This window comes from Lathamus discolor, chromosome 2, assembly GCF_037157495.1.
Source record: "Lathamus discolor isolate bLatDis1 chromosome 2, bLatDis1.hap1, whole genome shotgun sequence".
Lineage (NCBI taxonomy): Eukaryota > Metazoa > Chordata > Aves > Psittaciformes > Psittacidae > Lathamus > Lathamus discolor.
The window spans coordinates 27,131,201-27,151,644 of record NC_088885.1 but is presented as its reverse complement, the minus strand read 5'-3'; the positions used below and the strand labels follow the sequence as shown (position 1 = coordinate 27,151,644).

The 20,444-nt window shown below is 35.5% G+C and overlaps 1 protein-coding gene across 6 annotated transcripts in view; it reads right to left on the bottom strand.

The window, feature by feature from the left end:
* The window catches only part of PHF14 (PHD finger protein 14), a 163,341-nt gene that overhangs the window by 73,065 nt on the left and 69,832 nt on the right, over window positions 1-20,444 (bottom strand). The window contains exon 17 of one of the 6 annotated variants that reach the window (XM_065666216.1): window positions 10,322-11,994. The exons of the other annotated variants lie outside the window; for them this stretch is intronic. Coding sequence (XP_065522288.1) covers window positions 11,901-11,994 — 94 coding nt within the window. The 3' untranslated portion in view covers window positions 10,322-11,900. Of the gene's footprint in view, window positions 1-10,321; window positions 11,995-20,444 lie in introns of those variants that run through there. 6 annotated transcript variants of the gene reach the window in all.

Genomic DNA, 20,444 nt, shown 5'->3' with positions numbered 1-20,444 from the left:
TTGGCCTTCACTCACTCTACCTTAACCATAGGCTGGCTGTGCACACAAAACATGCTTTACCAACTAAACATGACTAGCTGGCTTAAAGACGAAACTCCGAGCCTTCCTCAGAAAACCTAACTAGAAATGAAAATGGAAGTAAAAATCAACTGACAGTCCTTCAATCCCCTCCTCATCACAGAGGATGACATGAGTTCTCCTGCAATTCAGTTTATGTCTAATCTATATATGTCAAAGTTTTAAGAATTAAGGTATCTACAGTGTCAGGAATACTCCAGGCATGCCCACTGAAACAGTTGCGGAAAAACCACAACCTGGCCCTCAGCATCAACCACTTCGCCTTACCCCAAAGTAGGCTGAAAGGGCTTTGCATTCTGTTAATGATAATAGTTTACAGTGTATCTTCCCAGAAAAATTCTCCCTTGCATGAACTGTGTCTAATTAAAACTTAACCTATCAGGAAAGTAAGTCAAAAGCACGACCTCAACAAAAATGTTTAAATTTCATATATTACATGATTTTTTATTGTACTACAACTCACTGCCTGAGAACTGTGTACTTCCTAAGTACTGTATAAATATACTAACACCACTAATCTCTGAGATCAAATCTTTTATTGGAAATAAAAATCTAAACTTCTTTCAAATACAGAACTGGCTTTGATCGCTTTATTGTGACTATTATTAGGATACACTGCGAGATATTTTAATGAGCAGTTATATAGTTAGATTATGAGGGAGACTTGATATAAAAATATTTATAGAGGAGTCTTTCAAATCAACCTGAAAGTTGTTTGCTGTTGTTGTTACTATTATTGTTTATTCCTTACAGAAAAGCAGAGGAAATAATTTGGGTGGGTTGGCTCTTTAACCCTGAGGATTGATATGTTCTAAACAGAAAATCTAAATTTCACTCCAATGTCTACGTTTTAACACCCAGCAGTCACCACCAGGGTCTAAATGGCAAAGCCACTGGACTGCATGGTTTTCATGCTGCTGTTAATGAAAATGCAGGCCCAAGCCACCAAGTTAGCCATCACTTATTGATGGTTTATTGGCATCTATGAAACATTCAGAACCTCCTGTGTGACTTCAAAATGTTAAAACCTAAGAAGGACTATCAGAGCACCACAAAACAAGCCAAAGGAGGCCCAGTGGTTTCCCGCTTAGCTGCTCTATCAAGCACATGTCTAGGAAGTGTGAGCATTCCTGCTGTAGGTAACAAGCTTCATGTAATTGTATTAGTCTGCTCATTCCAAAACACAGATTCAGGGCTAACAGATGAGTATTTTTTTCTTCATTTTAAAAGTAATTTCTTGTTCAAGAAATGTTTTTCTCTCCCAAAACTCCCACTCCTAGAAATCTTAAAACTGCAACAGTTCTACTATGAGCCATTCAAGCCTCTACAGCATCATGTGGAACCTCTTTACCAAGCCGCTGTGTATCAGAGCCCAGATCAAAATCTGTAATGCACTTGCTGATACAGAAATCAATTAAGATTAGGTTTTATTTATAATTTACATTGAGAAGATTAATGACACTACTGAAACTTTATTATGTACAGGAACATCGCGTCCAGAGAACAAAGGGAGGTATAAGTACAGTCTTTCATCACTGCTAAGGTTTTAAAATTACAAAATAATTTACTACTTCATAACAAAGACTATAAAAAGCTGCAATATGGCTTTGCAAGAGAAAACCTTGGCTTGTTAAAGGAAATGCTAGGCAGAACCCTGCAGGTGGCTGTCATGAAAGGGAAGGTTATCAAGTGAGAGAGAGGGGTGATTTTTCATATAAAATTTACTCAGAGCTCAGAGAAACACCTCATCCTATTGTACAGATGAGGAACTCCAGCAGAACATCTGTATGATTAAGCAAGAAACTTGCTACTGAACTAAATGTGAAAAATGAATGGCAGTAAATCTGAGAAGGCAAAACCCCAGATGGATCCAATGAGAAACAGAAAGGAGTTCTACGAAAACGTTAGCAGTGAAAGGCATTTCAGAGAAAATACAGATTGGATTTCAACTGGTAACACAGAAAGGGATGGTGTCTTTGATGCTTGATGTCTTTGTGCTCAATGCCTCAGTGTGCACAGTAAAAACTTGCTCTCAGACCTCCAGCAGTGAGACATGGGAAAGAGGACAGCCAACAGCATGAAAGCAACAAGTCAGGCCATGGGGATTATCCAATGGCTCTGAAAGGGATGCTTGTTACCTCAGTCAGGCTCCTGTGTAAGATCTAAGAAACATTATGACAACCAAAGCAAGTCTGACAACTGAAAAAAACTAAGCCCATCTTTAAGATTCAAGACATGCCCATTAGAAAAAGGTAGTAAGTAGGACCTAGGAAATCACAGGCTGCATCACCCCTACCCTGCAAATGATCAAGGAGCATGAGCCCTCAGGATCCATTTTCAAACACAGGAAGGACAAGAAAGTTATCCAGAGCATTCAGGCAAGATTAACCAGAATAGATGAGTTGTTCACGTTTGAAATGACCATGATGAAATGACTGGCTATGTGAAACAGGAAAGAGCAGTGGTGGTTACATACCAAAACGTATTCAGCATAAGGTTTTTCAAGCAGTTCCCTATAGCATTTTCCTTACCAACTTAAGTACAAGGCTGGATGAATAGGTTAAAAGCCAGCTGGACTCAAAAAGCAGCAGACAACAGCCTGAGATCTAGATAGTGTTCAATAACAGAGAAAGTACCACCGGGGGTGATTTTGGGGCTAACAGAATTCATTAAATAATTATTATAATGATAACCTCTGCACCTTTCAGAATAACACTAAATTAGGAAAGGTGGCTGACAAACTGAACCGTAAAGCTCCAATCCAAAATTTGATAGATTTCTAAGTGCTGTCCAAGATTTATAATCATTCTTCTTGTGCAAAAATAGTAAAATATTTAGCCCCTAATGCCATCCTAAAATTCAATAGTATTTGACACAATAAAGGCTCTCTTCTTTGATTAGAAGGTGATTTTATATTCTAAAGAAACCTAGATACTATAAACCAAATAAAAGTAACAAAAGTTATAGGAGTAAGTTGTGTTAACTGTGAGCATATCTAAAGCATATTTGTAGACATCAAAAAAACCCACCAAGCAACCCACAAAAAAACCCCAAAACATAAAACTAGTATTATTTGTGTATATTTACAACTCCACAATAAATTTTTTTACGCATGAAATGGCCTAAGTAAAAAGCTTCCAGATACATTTTGTTTGTAAACACAAGTCAGAAAACCATAGAAAATATAATGAATTCACTTGCACAGTACATACTTAAAATGCATGTTAACACTGGATCATGTTTTTGTAAAGGCCAGAAACTTTTTCAAACTGATTGATAGATATAGAAAACCTGGGAAGATGTGCTTCAAAATATATTTGCTTAACTTACAAGGCAAATATTTCATATATTCTAATTTCATAATTCATTTTCAGTCTTAATTTTTAAAACTCTACACCAAAAATGAGTTTTCTAGCTGAAAAAGCACTCAGAACAGCATAAACCTGAAGTACACAAAAGCAGGAATTACGGTTCCTTTTCAAAAGAGTTCTGGAACACGCAATATTTAGTGGCAGTTTTTTCACATGAAGCCTGAAGTTAACCAATATGTATTAACAACAGATATATTTACATTTGTATCATAATTCAGCTATATACAAAAAGCTTCATACAGCACTTTCGGAATTCAGACAAAATATTTAAAACAACAGTTCTTACAACACGGTTGTTCTATGCCATCGCTGAAAGTGGGCATGTAAATAAAATTCAGGTATCATACACAGATAGATCTCAAAAGCAGTGACAAAGATTAGTTCTATGATAAATAAAAATCTATTAATAGCATCTAGGACAATGCCAGAAGTTTGATAAAAGTATAATGAGAAGATGCTCTATTTGAGGAACTTTATGCTAAGTATCATAGAAATAATTTCCAAGAGAATTACAAAAATAAACCTACCATGATCTACACTGTACCATGTTTTTTTTTCTCAAATAATATAAAAAAGGGCTCTCAAAAATTATTTCGTTATAACAAAAATGGACGTCAAGAGAGTTTTTGCATATTTTCCACAATGCCATTACCATTTAACTGCATTACTGAATATTACTTTCAGCAGTACATCAACGACATAGTGCAGATAAACCATGAAGCGTGGTTTGTTTCAACTGAATCAAAAGATGCAGTAACCTCTTTAGGCAGGAAAATAATATTTTATTTGTAATATATATTCTCATTATATCTTGGCAGTAAAATCTACATGAAATAAAACTAAAGCAAAACAAACCAATAGGGTGAAATGATGCCTTATGCTATGCCATGCTGGGTGTAAGGTAATTATTTTTTTAAGTTTACCAGTTTCCTAAACTTTTGTTACTGCTCTTGTTGGGCACTTTCAGCCAGATCTGCTCCACAGTGTACAGGTCCTTCTGCAGCATGTCAACAAACTCAGCATTTAGTCCAGGCAGAAATGAAACTACTTTTAAAAGCAATTAGTAACAGGCTTAAATGCATTTCAAACAATGCACTTTTATATATATATATATATATATATATATATATATATATATTTCTGTCTTCAGAACATGAATTTGGGAAGAAAAATATGACATAAAAGACTGTACATCATTCTGCATGACTTCAGAACTACAAACAGTAGATTTGGCTATGTGCCTTTTTAATGCTCATGGTCACTCTGAAATGCCCTTGCCCCCTCCCTATTCCTTTTCACTATTTTTGTCCCCTCAAGAAAAAAATAAAACCACCTCAGAATGTGAATGTACTGTGACCCATTGCAATGACATAAAACCATCTCAGAATGTGAATGTACTGTGACCCATTGGAATGACAGACATACAAAAGGTAAAAATGACAGATACAAAGAAGTTAAAGAATTTTATTTCAAGAAAATTGCAAAGTGCTTGAATCTCTGACTGTGAGTACTTGATTTCTGAGCTCTCTCCCACTTTTTCTGGAGAACAGAGAAAAACTGGAGTATTCCAAATGCGGACTTAACAATTTTATCTATTTTTAATTAATTGGTTAAGATAGATGAATGATAGCATGTAACATCAAAGAAAATATACAAAAACTTAAACCAAGAATTTCAGCCAAAAACCCTGGAGAATTAATAATTAATACATACGTGATTAGTTAAGTCATGAACCCAATATTTTTCTGGTTTTAGAATAAAGTATTTCTAACTATGCAAAATGAATACATTGTAACCATAATCATATAAGCAATGCTAATAATGGTTTAGCACTAGTTTTTTGTTAATGCTTGCTATTCATACTTTTAAATTAAATTAACACTCTTTTTCAGATAGCTTTACTAATATTTTCATTAATCAGTTAAAAAAAAAATTCAGCAGAACCAGCCTTCATCTATTTAGTGTACTTAGATATTTTTGTGTATCAGAGTGAGGTATATAAACATAAACAAGCACCTTAGAGGCCACTTTGTCTAGCTTGTGTTCTCTGCCTCTCAACTTGTAAGCGAATTGGACAGATGCTGTTTTAAAGAACAGTTCATCTCCTATGACACGGCACATGCTGATGCTCAAATATACCACCAGTAAGCTAATAGGAAAAGAAAAAAAAACATCAAAATACCTTGAATAATGACTGGGGATGATAAAGGTCTTCTATTCATGTATTTTCAAAATCACAAGTAAGTATCAGAAACATTTCACAATCATAATAAACATCCTCTGCCACTGTACCATTACAGTAGCTGAAAGTTTACTAAGATACCATTTTCCAGTCACTTCCCCTCTCAGCTTCACTGACTTAACCACAGCAAACCTCTGCTTTTCGCAGAGGCTTCCTATCCACAACTCCCTGTCCATGGCTCTTTACAATTTCAGTATCTCCCCCCTTCTGACTACCATCCACATAGTTTTCTTGTTCCAATGTCTTTCTCTCACACACCTAATTTTCTTCTTTCAGGTCCTGGAGCTTGAAAAGTCTGTATTTTGCTGCCTCTCCACATGAGCTTAAGACTGTCTCTCAATACTGTTTCTGCACATTTACCAACTGAACTCAGGTCCTTCTCCGACACACCAGTCTCAATCCCACCAATCTCCATACTTGGCTGTAACTGCCAGGTTTTTTGCCCAGACAACCACAGCTCAAGGGTTTCTCTGTCTAACCCAAGGCCCTGTTCACACAGCAATCTGCGTAACTTTGGCTTAGCTTTATGAAGGAAAACAAGATGTAGTACAGGAGAAAGCCAAACTCCGCCAGATAAGTAAAAAAATTCATTGTGTCTGTTGATTTGGAATGGTAAACACTAATGACTCAAGAAAAAAAACAACCACCCAACAAAAAACTGACAGAAATTAGAACCCCTGAGAATACAGTGGAGAACCTGAGGATGACATTCAGCAAGATCAGAACTAGCCTGATCCAGGAACAACAGAACCTGAAACATCTTCACCTTACCAATGACTGCCTGACCAGCAGATTCATTAGACATCTGCATTCACACTATGTGTACAATGCCCATAATAAAGCTTAGCCTAGCAACATGCTAGTCCTCACCAGAAGTGAATACGCAATTGTGTATTCTTGAGTTATGTACATTCTGCTCACACCACCCTGTGAATGACAAACGACAAGTGAAGTGACCCTGGAGTGACACACCTGCCCAAATTTAGTGCCTCATTTTATTCTTCTTGTCTAGTGTAGCACTTGGCCAATCTCCATTTGAATCAAACAGACTTCAGATCACCAGTCACTGACACCACTGCTGACCACTTTGCTCTCAACTTCTCCACAAGTCCTGGAGCAACTTAGTGCTCCAAGGCAGGGATAAGCAACTCAAAGCACAGATGACAAAAGATCTAAAAACTGCTGCAGTATGACTCTGCTAGTTATGAGAAAAGTATTCCACTCCCAATATTCTTAAAGGCTTCCAATTTTCCAGATTTAATCAAACTGATATAGGCAAATTTATTCTTTGTTCTTGGGAAAGAATGGGAGGTCTTTGCCAAAACTCAATTAACTGATCAAAGACTTCCGTTCACTTTTCTTCTTAAAGGCCTGTATGTGTATATGTTGGGGAGTGGGTGCTGTTATAAAGTTTCAAAGTAAAGTAAGTTTCAAAATAAAAGTATCAGATCTTTTAATAATATCATGTGTTTTCTATGGTAAGGGGACCAACTGAAAAAGGGAAAAATATTGAAGTTTCAAGTATTATATACTATAAACTTAACACGTTTCCTTTTCCACAAAATGCAAAGCGCATACTGTTGCAAATACCCAGCAATCAAATGGGCCAGCAAAGACAAATTTCCTTCTTAAGGTGTCATTTTCTTTCAGAGAAGCATTTGGAGGAAATGACAGTAAACAGGAACATAGCATGTGCTTAACACTGTTTGAGATCATACACTGACTACTCCAAATACACACACATGTGCAGATGTACTTATCAACAGCCTACACACAGTTACAAGATACTATCCACAAGGGGAAAAAGAGGCCACAATGGTTTTGGTATAGCTTAGAAATTAATAGCTAGTTCACACAAACTGTTTGGATCAAGTCTTCAAGGAACTACGATCTGCATCAGACAAAAACTTTATGATTAGGAGTCTTCTGTCACTCCTCAGAAAGCCAGCTTGTGTATTCCCACTTTTGTTTTGAATGAAGGCAGAGATCTTAACTCTTAGCATCTGTAAAACCTGCACCCACAATCCCACTTTGCAGGGTACACCACTACCCACCAAAGGGGATAATTTAGTGACAAATGTCCTGTCCTCATGTTCTCTGTCCCTTGGGAAAAGGACATTATCCCTCTAGTGTAACACTGATAGACTTTCACTACTAGCACTTCTAACTCCCTCTTTGTAGCAAAGAAACAGTGACAAGTTTTAGCTATAACATTCTTTATAATTTTCTGGGGTTGAAAGGAATTGCCAAACAACACTTCACAGCTGAGTTTTGAGTTTATGTGTGTGTCACTGCTAGGTCAGATGATGCATCTCTTTTAATGCAATTTGACAGGTGCCCACTGAAAGCTATTGTTAGATGGGATGATACTCTAATATACTGTATTTTGAAATGCATTTTGAAAAGTCACTTTTCAAAGAAGGCAGAGGAAGGGGCTGGAAATGGCATGTCTTAACTTACATAGTGGAACCTTCCACCACGAGATAAGAATTTCAGTGGAAAATAGTAAGCGTTAGCACTGGTGGTTCTCTAGTACGTTGCTCAACAAAGTAACCATTTACTACAATTACAAACTACAACTGTGACACAGTTTTCCAAAGACATGGATCAAATAAACAAAATAACTGAAATACTTTCTCATCCTTAAGTACTGTCCTCAATAACTCACTATATTGACTACAGGAAGATTTTTCTTCTATAACAAACCAAATTTTTTAATATTTACTTCTCTGGACAATAAATATGCTTTATTCCTAAACTCAGCACTGGTGAAACTACCCCTGGAGCACTGTGTTCAATTCTGGGCTTCCCAGTACAAAAAACAATGGAGTTACAGGAGTGAATCCAGCAAAGGGCCTGTGAAGATGATTAAGGGGCTGGAGTATGTGTCATACAAAAAGAAGCTGAGAGAGCTGCGGGGAAAAAACAAATTTCTTCGTGTTCCAGTGAAAGGATAAGAGGCAATAGGCAAAAAACTTAAATAAATGATTTTTTTTTTTTTTTTTAATCATAAGAAGAATCTTTTTTTTTCACTATGAGGAGGAACAAACAACAGAACAAGCTGCCTGGAGAGGCTACAGAGACTCCATCCATGGAGATACTCAAAACCTAGTAAGACATTGCCATGAGTAACATGCTCTGTGTGATCTTGTTTTGAGTTAGGGGGCTGGGGACTAGACCAGCCCTAGAGGACCCCTCCAAACTCTATTCTCTGATTCTGCTTTTAATAAAAGCAGAAATGGTTCAGAAAAGCCTTTCAGAACTGAAGAAAATTAAAGTCCTGCCGTTTACTTATTGTTCTTTAATGTGAAAAACTAAGATTACCACTGGAGTTTTAAAAGCCCGCTGGTTTTCTTATCTCTTTTTCACAGCAAGTGTTATTAAAAGAACTGTCAGTAGGTACCAGCAGACAACAGGCTGTTTTTATGTAAATTTAAACAATTTTTTTACTAAGACTGGTTACAAAGTAACACTATTTCTTTTTTTAATTTTCATCTGCTCTGCATTTTAAGATACTATACTGCTGCTTTCCCACTTTTTCCATACCAGTGCTTGCACAATCTCTCAAAAATGGAGAAAAACTTCAGTTAAATGTTACTGGATTGATTTACATCACACAATTGGACTACTAAAACTAGCACTATTTTTTTTACTCATGAGAAAAAAATCTTAACAGATAATACTTCCAGTTTTCAAAAAAGGACATTTTAAGTATTTTCTCCTCAAGTGCTTTTCTTAACATCCCTCCACAGACAGGTAGTTTTCAGGCTTCATCAAGCTGGAAAAATCTAAGAGTTGCTCTCTTTTCCTGTCAATTACTACAAAATGGTCTTCAATACTGAAGCAAACAGCTTTATAAATAAGGCTATCCCTGGCACACACTGTTAACTGACTCCCATTTGTTATTCTTTCTGAACATCTTCAAAAATCAACCATTTCTTTTTAGTGCCAATTTTCTGGTCACATTTTGTTCCATCCTCAAATCACTTCAACTTTCTTCTTCTTAATTTTTGCATCATCAAATGGTAATGCAAAATATACACTGCCAGGAAGTTATGTTCCTAACAGTTTCTACACTAGATTCCTTCTAGTTCACTACTTCGAAATTTACAGAATTTGAAACCTGATTTCTCGTCTATTTATTACTTGTTCTCATTCTCTCTGCCTAGTTACCCCTTCTTTCGTCTCATTTTCTTTCCTCAGTTTCCAAAACACTCCCCCTTGAGCAGCACTTCCATATTTTCTCCTTTTCCCCAAAACACTTTAAAAAGTATAATTAATTTGAACAGAAATATAATTTAAATATCCTAAATGTATAAAAAACTGATGATGTGGATTGCTCTGGACTTGCACAGATTCTTGCCAATTAAACCAGCTATGTATTCTGTCGCACCTACTTAATGTCTAGTTCAATAAGCATTTATAATAAAACACACTTTCAGAACATTTTTCCACATCCCACCTCATGTAGTCTGAATTTTTATACACAAGTTAAAGGACAGCAAATGAATACAGACTCCATTACCTCTAAAACAGCCCTACAAAGGAAATTCACCATCTCAGTAGACTTCACAATTTCACAAAGACAGTTTAAAGATGGTTTTTTTTTGTTTATTTAATTGCCTTTCACCAGGTATAAACCACAAAACTGTGCTTATGCTAATCAGCATGCTCTCTATTAGGTACATAAATACAGGCAGCAGTCTCATGCATACTCTTGCATTTTATTCACCTGGATTGCTGAGCAGAGATGGGAATACGTAAATAAGCAGCCCATACCACAACATCCAAAGAGACTTCCATTTGAGGTCTGGAAACCCTTACTACAGGCATACTTACATAATAGAAGATTTATTTCCTCTCCTCCATTTCCCTTGGTAGCAACATCAGCACCAGCCATAATTTGTCTCTGACGTTTAGTAACAAGAACACTTTAGAAAGCTCTTCAAATTTATGAGGTCTTTAAACCCAAGGATAAACCTTGGCTGCAGTTTACTCTGAAGTATGTATTTTTATTCATACAGTATTACCAAATTACAATCAAGTTGCTCCTATGCACTTTTGGTGCTGCTATTGCTAGCTTTTATTGCTGTATTAAATCGTTAGCAAACAGCTAAAGGCTGCCAAAACAATTTCATCCCATCTATTTAATTTTTAATAGCCTTTTGTAAGAAACAGCTCTGAAATTCTTGTTAATACATTATGGTCAAATAAATGTCAACAAATTGTACCATTTGGGTTACTGTCATTAGGATTTTTACAATTTTTTTTTAGACTTTATTAGAACATTATTTTTTAGCATTTATTAAGTTAGCTATCAGTCCACTACTACAACTGAATTATACTTGTATTTATTTCCATCTATTTAAGCTAAAACTAAGCAGTTCTTCAACTTTTTAAGTATTGGTACCATATTCACCTTTGGCTATCACTACAATTTCTGCTTTCTCCCAAAACAAAAAAACCTTATCACAACTGCTTTAGCACATGTAGGATGCTGAAGCTTTCATAAAGTCCTGAAGGTGCAAACAGATGCCACACAGCTTTCCTAAGACACATCCAACCCTTAAAACCCAATTGTGCACATTAACTTTCAGGAAGAGTAAGGATATACTAGTCTGTATTCACTTTTAGCTACAAAAATTTAAATTACAACAAACTGAGGTTCTCTACCCAGTTAAAATTATTTTGAATTTCTCAAAGCCAGCATGCCTTCTCAGCCAAGTAACAAATAATGTGACAGCAAATGTGTTTTAATACATACATTTTTTCTCCCAAGTAAGTTACTGTACAAATGAAACTCTATGTTTATTTCCAGTGACTTCAAACTAAAATATTTTATTCATATTCAAATGTCCCCTCAGGGAAACTGAGTGACTTACAATGACATCAACCATCACCCAACAAATTAGAAAGGGATGGCAGAACGATAAAATAAATGAGGTGCCATAATAAAGAAAATGAAGGAAACTTCATACATCCTTAAGAAAACAAAAGCAAAAGCTGTGGTTTTCAAAGATAAAACTTCTATACTGTGCTAGAAATAAGCAAGGCTTTTCATCAGTTCTGAAACAGGAAATAGAAAGCTGCCAAAGGATACATGAACCACACTTAAAACAGGCAGTTTTTCTACCCGTGTTTTTACATTTATTACTTCAGATGCAGACAAGCTCCTGTATGACATCAATGGGCAGCAGATTTCTGTTTTCTCACTCCATAAAAATGTATCCTTTTCCAAGTGACAAGTGCTGACCTTTCAGTGTCCCACGTCTGCTCATGCTTTGCTCCTTTTTACAACCGTTTCTAGTAATATAGATCAAGAATGACAAGCAGAAATAAGTGTGCTGTGCTTTATAGCTAATGTGCTTGTGCTTGCTAACTAGAAAGGATGCTTTACTGAATTATCATATTTGGTGTGCAATTACTGCAAAGCAACAATATAAATTAACCTTACAGAAGAAGGTGTTCAATATTGATGCTGACAATACATACCTTTCCCTTCCCCCAAACCCAAATCCTATGTCAGAAACAATGTTTATCTAGAACAGCTCTGGTTTTGCCTTCAAAAGATAACAGATTTCTCTAGTAGAATTCAAATGCTTGGCCACTCTTCCTCCACTTTCTTAACCTAACTTTTGTTTCTTTTTAATAAGAAAAGGGAATGTCAGCAAAACAAAATGTCACCATTAAATCATTTCACAGCATTTTGTGTCAGAAATGTAATGGAAAATGTGCACATCATGGGAAAGGTGACTGTTCTTCCAGAACATCTTTTCACTTGGTTCAGAGCTCATCCCTCTACATAACTGTGCAGGCACTACTGATGTTTGTTCTCCCTGGGCTTAATTTGGCAGTTGAAGGATTGTGGCATTTTCAGGAAACCACAGTGCAGTGATTTTAGTGGGTATCCAGCTGAAAGTGATGCTATGATTTAGAATAATTACTCTGTTTATCTGCAATGGTAAAAGTCAGTTACTGCATCATATTCCAATGTCAGCTTACACTTTACTGTATATTTTCCTAATACGGCATTACATCAGATCTCAAAGACAGACTCAGAGGGACATATTGCTCATGTTCCTCAATAGTAAATACACATGAAATACAATAGCATTACCGAGTTTAACTGACAACTGGGGGGAAGAGTGGGGAAGAATCAGTTCAGCCAGTTAATCAAAGAACTGAAAATTAATTTATACTTGACCTTTGCATTGTTACAATCAGTGATACGAAAAAGGAAACAGACCCATATTACTTTCTGCTAAAAGCTTTTAGATACTCTGGAAGAAAACATACACTTCTCTTTTTTTCTCTTGCATATCCTTTCCACACCTTTCTTCTCAAAACTAAGTGAAGTTACTAGGCCTTCTCAAGATGAAGTCAGAGACAGGCTTAAAAATTTAGCTGTAACCTGAGTCAAGACAGCATGGCAAATTCTTAAAATTGTGTGCTGCTCATCTCCACAACACAACAGTACCCAAAAAACACTTGTCCAAATGAAAATATAAAATAAAAAAAATAAAAAAAAGACACTTTAAGGCAAACAGCAAGATTCAAAAATGCATTCAAGGGGCAATTAAGTGCTACCTTAAACATTCAGGGATACTGAATTCCTGCCTTGATAAGGAATCTTGCCTTTGGCATTTTGAATGGCCTGAAGCAAATCAGATTTAATTTCATTGAGATGAGAATGTAAAGGAACCACACAAAGCAGAAGTAATAATAACAATCTCAACTGTTGCAAAGGAGAAGCCAGTTTTATTGTTTGCAAGGCAAAGCAAAACCTTATTTTAGCCTTGGATATGGTATACCTGACAAACATACAAACCCCAAATTAATCAAAATAAAATAACAATCATGTCAAAGAAAATAAAATTAATAATAAGGCAGAAAAATAAAGGAAAGCCATATAATTCTGTTTTATAAATTCCAAGCATATTTGCTTACAGGAAAAAAAAACAACAAACTTTAGGTTATCCAATCTGTAATTTCAATAACCACACCAATAGAGAGCTAAAGTAACAGTGACAGTAAACAAAATGAAAAATCTAGTGGATGAGAGCATTATGCTGACTTACAGTAACAACAAATAAAATCATAGAATAGTTAGGGTTGGAAAGGACCTCAAGATCATCTAGTTCCAACCCCCCTACCATGGGCAGGGACACCTTACACTAAACCATCCCACCCAAGGCTTCATTCAACCTGGCCTTGAATACCGCCAGGGATGGAGCACTCACAACCTCCCTGGGCAACCCATTCCAGTGCCTCACCACCCTCACAGTAAAGAACTTCCTCCTTATATCCAATCTAAACTTCCCCTGTTTACGTTTTAACCCGTTACCCCTTGTCCTGTCACTACAGTCCCTGACGAAGAGTCCCTCCCCAGCATCCCTACAGGCCCCCTTCAGATACTGGAAGACTGCTATGAGGTCTCCGCGCAGCCTTTTCTTCTCCAGGCTGAACAGCCCCAACTTTTTCAGCCTATCTTCAGATGGGAGGTGCTCCAGCCTCCTGATCATCCTTGTGGCCCTCCTCTGGACTTGTTCCAACAGTTCCATGTCCTTTTTATGTTGAGGACACCAGAACTGCACACAAAACTCTAACCCTTTCCCCCAAAAAAATCCATTCTGTAAAATGATTAATATTAAATTTCAACATTCTCAAATTATCTAGATACTATTATACACCAATTATTTCAGCTACCTCAAAATAAAGCTCAAAAATAGAACTCAATTTCCTGTAGTAAATACTGCAAAAAAGAGCAATCTTTACTAAATATAATACTGAAGAAGCATTACGAAAGGAAGGTTTTATTGGTGTTTTCTTAAATTATTTCTCATTGTTTTATGTTTTTAAAAGTATGTTCTCCAGTAAGCAGCTCTGCAATATCTTAGGCTATAGAACTATAAAACTAAAAAGAAAATAGCTCATATACATGTAAATTTTCTATAGCCCCTTATGTAATACTGCCATATGCAAAATTCTTGATTTAGACCCAAATCAGTAACTGATTGCAGGCAACTTTGATCCACTGATTTATTAATGAAAATGGTGCTACACTCCATTTTAATCATGTGAAGAATAATTCTGGTCAATGGTGTAAAAATTGACACAAAATCCTTAAGATTCCTGACATCTAACTGCTTTTCATGTATAAGTTCTTTTGGTAATATAAAACACACTCTCACATTACTCCAAGATAAAATTTGAGTAGTGTATATGCAGCTTTGCACCCAAACCTCAGACCTCCTACTATCAAAACGCTATACAGATTAACTAACTACAGATCAAAAATCGTAAAAGCATTGGTCAGCAGCAACAAAAAATGAGAAAAAAAAAAAGATACATGTTTAACAGTATGCATCACTATTTTGCATATTAAGATTTCTTACTGAAATAGTCCCTAATATACATTATGGCTCTGTGGACAGAGATTTAGTTCGAGAAACTAACTGCACAGATGCCCACTTGATACTAATTGTGACAAGCCAAAACTGATGCTGCAACATAGCATTTAAACGGCTACTGTGTCCTGCTGTGGTCTTCTACCACATTACTTTAACACCTGAACACGAACATTCTCAGGTTATAAATTTCATAAGTATAAATTTCAGTTTCATGGTGCTGTAGCAATAGCTCAGCTTAATGATATAACACAACTGAACTGATAAAGAATGTGACATTTGTTTTCTGAATATCCTGTATTATGAAATGCTCTGATGTGATAACCTTGCTGCACTGAAAGTGACTGAAGCAGTTTGGCCAGAATGATGGAGTATCTGACACAGTTAAACACCCAAGTGAATTGAATGATCTGATGCAATTTTGATGCTGAAGAAAAAATTACTGAGAATGACCACAAAAGTAAGGAGCTACTGACCCCATCAAGATAGGTATTTTTGCAGCCATAACCTATTAATAGTAACCAGACTGGGAAACAATTTGATACGTCATCTTTCCTCCACCATCACAGGTAATGTGATTTCATTTCCCTGCATCTTGTTTCATTCAAGTAATTTTAATCTTCTGAAGTGGCACCACACTCAATGACAGCTTTATCTAAAAAACTTGCTCATTACTTATAGAAAAGATAACTAGGACATCATCTGCATTATACTTTCTTATTTTATTAATTCTTCCAAATCCTAGGAGTTACAGAAGACAACAAAGTGCAAAGGTCTCTGATGCATGTATTTCCTAATGCAGCCAGGAAAGTAATACATAAAACTGAAATTCACAGCTGGTTTGGGAACAGATGACAACTTCTGAATATATTTTCAAGTTGTAACATACAAATCCATGACTGCAGGACAAACTTATCAAGCAGCTGTAACTGAAGAGAACTATATTTTTTAAAAATTACCAATCAAATCACTTATTTACAAGTGGGCATCTAGTTACAGACTTCTAAAGTTCATGACACTGGTACACAAGCTTTTCAGATCAGCAGACTTTAACTTGTACCTGAAGAGTTCATAAACTTCTACTGTTCACAAAGGTTCTACAGATTAAAGCCCAGCATACAAAAGCTTGGGAGTCATTGGTCTACAATCATAAAAAGATCTACTTTAAAAAACTACACTTCTTCACAGTGTTTCAATAGGAAATGCCATTAAATTTAAAAATAATTAAAAAAAAAAAATATAATCACAGACATCCTACCTGTTCCCCAGAGGGGAAAAAAATAAAAATAACAAAAACCCCAAACAAGTATCACCCTTTGCTATGTCTCCCCTTGACCAGAAAGCACTGGTAGGCAGAATAACCTTCCATGCAATTATGCTCTCTTTTTCAAAACGAAGGCTCAAATCTAAGCTTTACATAAAAATAAGATGGTCTTGTGCACCTGGCTTCCTCATTCTGAGATAATGCAGAATTGAATAGAAACAGGTCTTTTAATCATGGCAACATCTCCAAAATTTCTAGTCTGGGTCACTCCTATGCAGATTAACTCTTAAGAATACTGTATGATCTCGAAGGAACTAAGAATCAAATCAGAGATAGAACACCAAAACAGTTTTCAAAGACCTGAGCTTCTGTTCTTTAGATGGCTTCAATTTCCGTGAGAGTTAACTATAAATCAGGAGAAAAAAAATAATGTGGGCTTCAGCTCAGATTCTGCTGTCTCATTTCAGGAAAGTAACAGGTAAATGTACTAAAGAAATCCTTTAGGTACCAGGTAAATAGACCGGTTGCTAATAAACAGAAAACTCTGGAGCCTGCCATGGACTTTCTGTAGTACAACTTCACATGTTCCAGGCATTTGCAGATTTAGGTAGCTGGGTATCCCAGATGCAGAGATGCCTTGCACTCTGCTTCTCAACAAGCACTAGGAGTCTTGCTACCAGACCTATGCCTGACTTCAAGGTACTCCACAAGAGAGCTTCACAATGCCTACAGTGGTTTTTGGAATACCTGCCCTAGCATGTGAATTTACTGAAAAATCTGTGGTATGTTACAGTAAAATGCAATGCAGCATAGGTAATTCAGTTTGAATAAAATCCCCTGTCAACAAAAATGTGCATTTCTCATTATATGTATTATCTTTCTATCTAGCATAAAAAGAATCACATTTTAGAAGACAATAAAATAAGGTAAATGACAGATAAAATTATCGAACAGGTAACTTAAGCAATTGGAAAAACTAATGTGCGGAATTAATCCCTATAAACTATATGGCAGAAATAAACTACAGAACTGAATGTTAAGTTCCCTTTCATTCAATTAGTTCATTTCAATAAAATAATGCATTTGTAATCCCCTGTAAAACATGAGATTGTTGCAAATTGTGGCTGAATTAAGTAACATTTTCCTTGTGATTAATCTCTACATTAGCAGCCTTAAACTTCTGAAACAGCCGTAAATCATAGGCTTTCAATTACTAAGATGGATTGTTAACTTTGTTGCAATGCATTTAAAGTAATTAATAATTAATGTACTCGTTCCAGAATAAACTTCAGCTCACACAGAGTTTCAAAACTAGCAGCTAACAGATAAGGAAAAATCTTTAACTTGAAGGGTCGAATGCACCTCTGAATGAAATATAAGAAACACAAATGCAAAGATGAACCTCTACAAGACAAATTCATCTGAGGAATAGGCGATTCACAGTTTCAGAGAGAAAATTGCCGGAGAATTCAGAAAAGCCTGACTAGAACATGCTTTCTGTCAAAGCCAGAATTAAAGTAGATCACTTTTTGTAGCTTTATACAGTCTAAATTATCAACCTAAACTTGATACATACACTTATAGCACCAGAATTACAAATGCTGCATACATTTTAAAGATTTTTAGTTACAGTATGATTTGATGACTCAAAGTTATGCCAAGACTCAATTTTGAGAGTTTTGTGTTGTTGTTTTGTTTTTTTTCTGTAGTAAATAACACTGCATCTGTTTTTTTTCTTTTTACCCTTCCTACTATTCACCATCCCCCTTAAGGCTTGCCTTGGTAGAGCAAGAGATACTGCATATGGAGAGTATTACAATTGCTTGAAACATATGACTTAGTATATTGGGAAAAACAAATACTTCCACATGTAGCTTATTTCATAGTAAACATGTGCCCTAAAAATAACATAAATGCTTAACAATTTCTTCTGCAGCTTTACATTTTTGAATAGTTTATAAGCAGCATTCAAATCTTTAAAAAAAATTTTATTCTATACTCTTTCAAATACATAAGTATTTTTTACCTTCTCTGTAATGCTGAATAATTTTGCCTCAGTTGCTATAAATCAATCAAAATAGGCCATTTTAACTTAACTGATGACAAAGCATAAAAATTCAATACATAAAACTATACAAGAATTTATTACAATACACTTGTGCTTTAAATTGTGGGATGAAGAAATGCAATGCTTTTTCAGAGATATCTTTAACCTGGTAAATTATGATTTTGCCCCATGCATAAACTATATTCTAATTTTATTCTGCTTTTCTCAAATCTAGTATAGAGATTATCAATTTTATATAATGCACTATATTCCTAAATATTACCCAGGGATGTCTTAAAGCCAGTAACTGAAGGGCTAATACTATTTTTTTAAATAGCAGCAGTTGTGAGGGCTGGATTATTTTTTGAGAAGTGGCCACTTCTAAAGAAGTGAAGTCATTCAATAAGTCTTCCCTAGGAGATTCTGACCTAGATTAGACTGTGCATGCTTCTTTAAAAGAAACTTTATTCTACATATTAATAAAAAACACAAAATTAATCCAAATTTTTTTCTTTTAGCAAAATGCAGTAGACAGTAATACTGTGCTAGATCCACTTCTTGTGTACAGTCATTCCGTCGCTTACTCTGGAGTATGGGGCAAGATGGAGAGCTAGCTGAACCATTCATATTGAGCCACCTGAAACATGCTTCTTTACCCATGTTTCTACTAAATATGGTTAAGTTCTAGAGGGAGCTACAAGGGAGATATTTTTAAAGATTTATTGGTGACTCCTCATGCAAGACATTAATAAAGCACTCAGGAAACCTATAAAATGTCTGAACTATACACAACTTGAAGATTCACAAAAAGAATGAAAAGCATCATTACCTAAATGTTTTCTAAACCAAACAGTAGAGATCACCTATAAAAACAAATTCATCCTTCAAAATTATTTTCTGAGTTTATTACAAAATTTATCTTTCACATCAAGCTTTAGAAACACCTGTGTTTCAAAAGAGGTCTTCAGTTTCAAGCATATATTTTCAATATTTGATTACTCCTTAAGATATAGCAGTATGTTGTTATAGCTACCCTCTGGCTTTACAATATTTTAATTTCAAGCACACATTATGAGTCCTTTCAATGAACACTTATCTTTTTTAAAAAAAAGTGCCGTGTCTCCGTGCCTTAAATCAAACCTATCTACATCAAATATAAAATATGAAAACCCCTCCATATTTTACTATTATTCCTCTCAAAACTCAGAGTTCATTTGAATAAAAAGTTATTCAAAATCCACACCTGAATTACAGATACAGCTTCTTTACTGACATTTAGAGTGCTATAGATCAGGATTTGCCTCATTTGAATAAATTTTTCCAATTAACTTTTCACTGGTCATCTCATTTGTAAATCCTGAGTGTACCATTCACTAATCTTGTAAAAGTTAAAAATTTCAAACGTATTAAGTTCAATAAAACTTACACAGATATATAGAAAGGAATTTATAAAGTAAATTAACTGTGAATTCTAAAAACAAATATAAAATTGAAAAGGATCACAAAAAAGATCACAAGACTGATACTTTTTTGTGGACAAAACCACAAAACCTAAGCTTTCAGTTCTAGGGCATGCTACTCTGCTGAAACAGTCTAACTGTTTTTAGTGTGAGGTGTCCCCGCCCATGGCAGGGGGGTTGGAACTAGATGATCTTGAGGTCCTTTCCAACCCTAACTATTCTATGATTCTATCTATTTAATCTGACATCAGTGACTAAGAAGTACTGTCTTGGCATGTCTATAATATACACATATGGCAAATATTAGCAGGGAACATGTCAATATATTTTAGCAAAGCTAAACTTAAGATATTCTCAGTTTAACCATTTTTTGGGTACAAAACTGTAGTCACCAAGGCAAACTTCAGCCAACTAAGGAACCATCATCATTCATCAGAAGGTAATGTACTTTTTTAGGAAGACTTTCAAACCCTCTCACAAGGAACTGTTTAAAGATTTAAAACCATATGAAAAACAGGTTCTGTAAACACACTGCACATAGAACAAATAAACCCTCAGCCATCCAATGCTACACA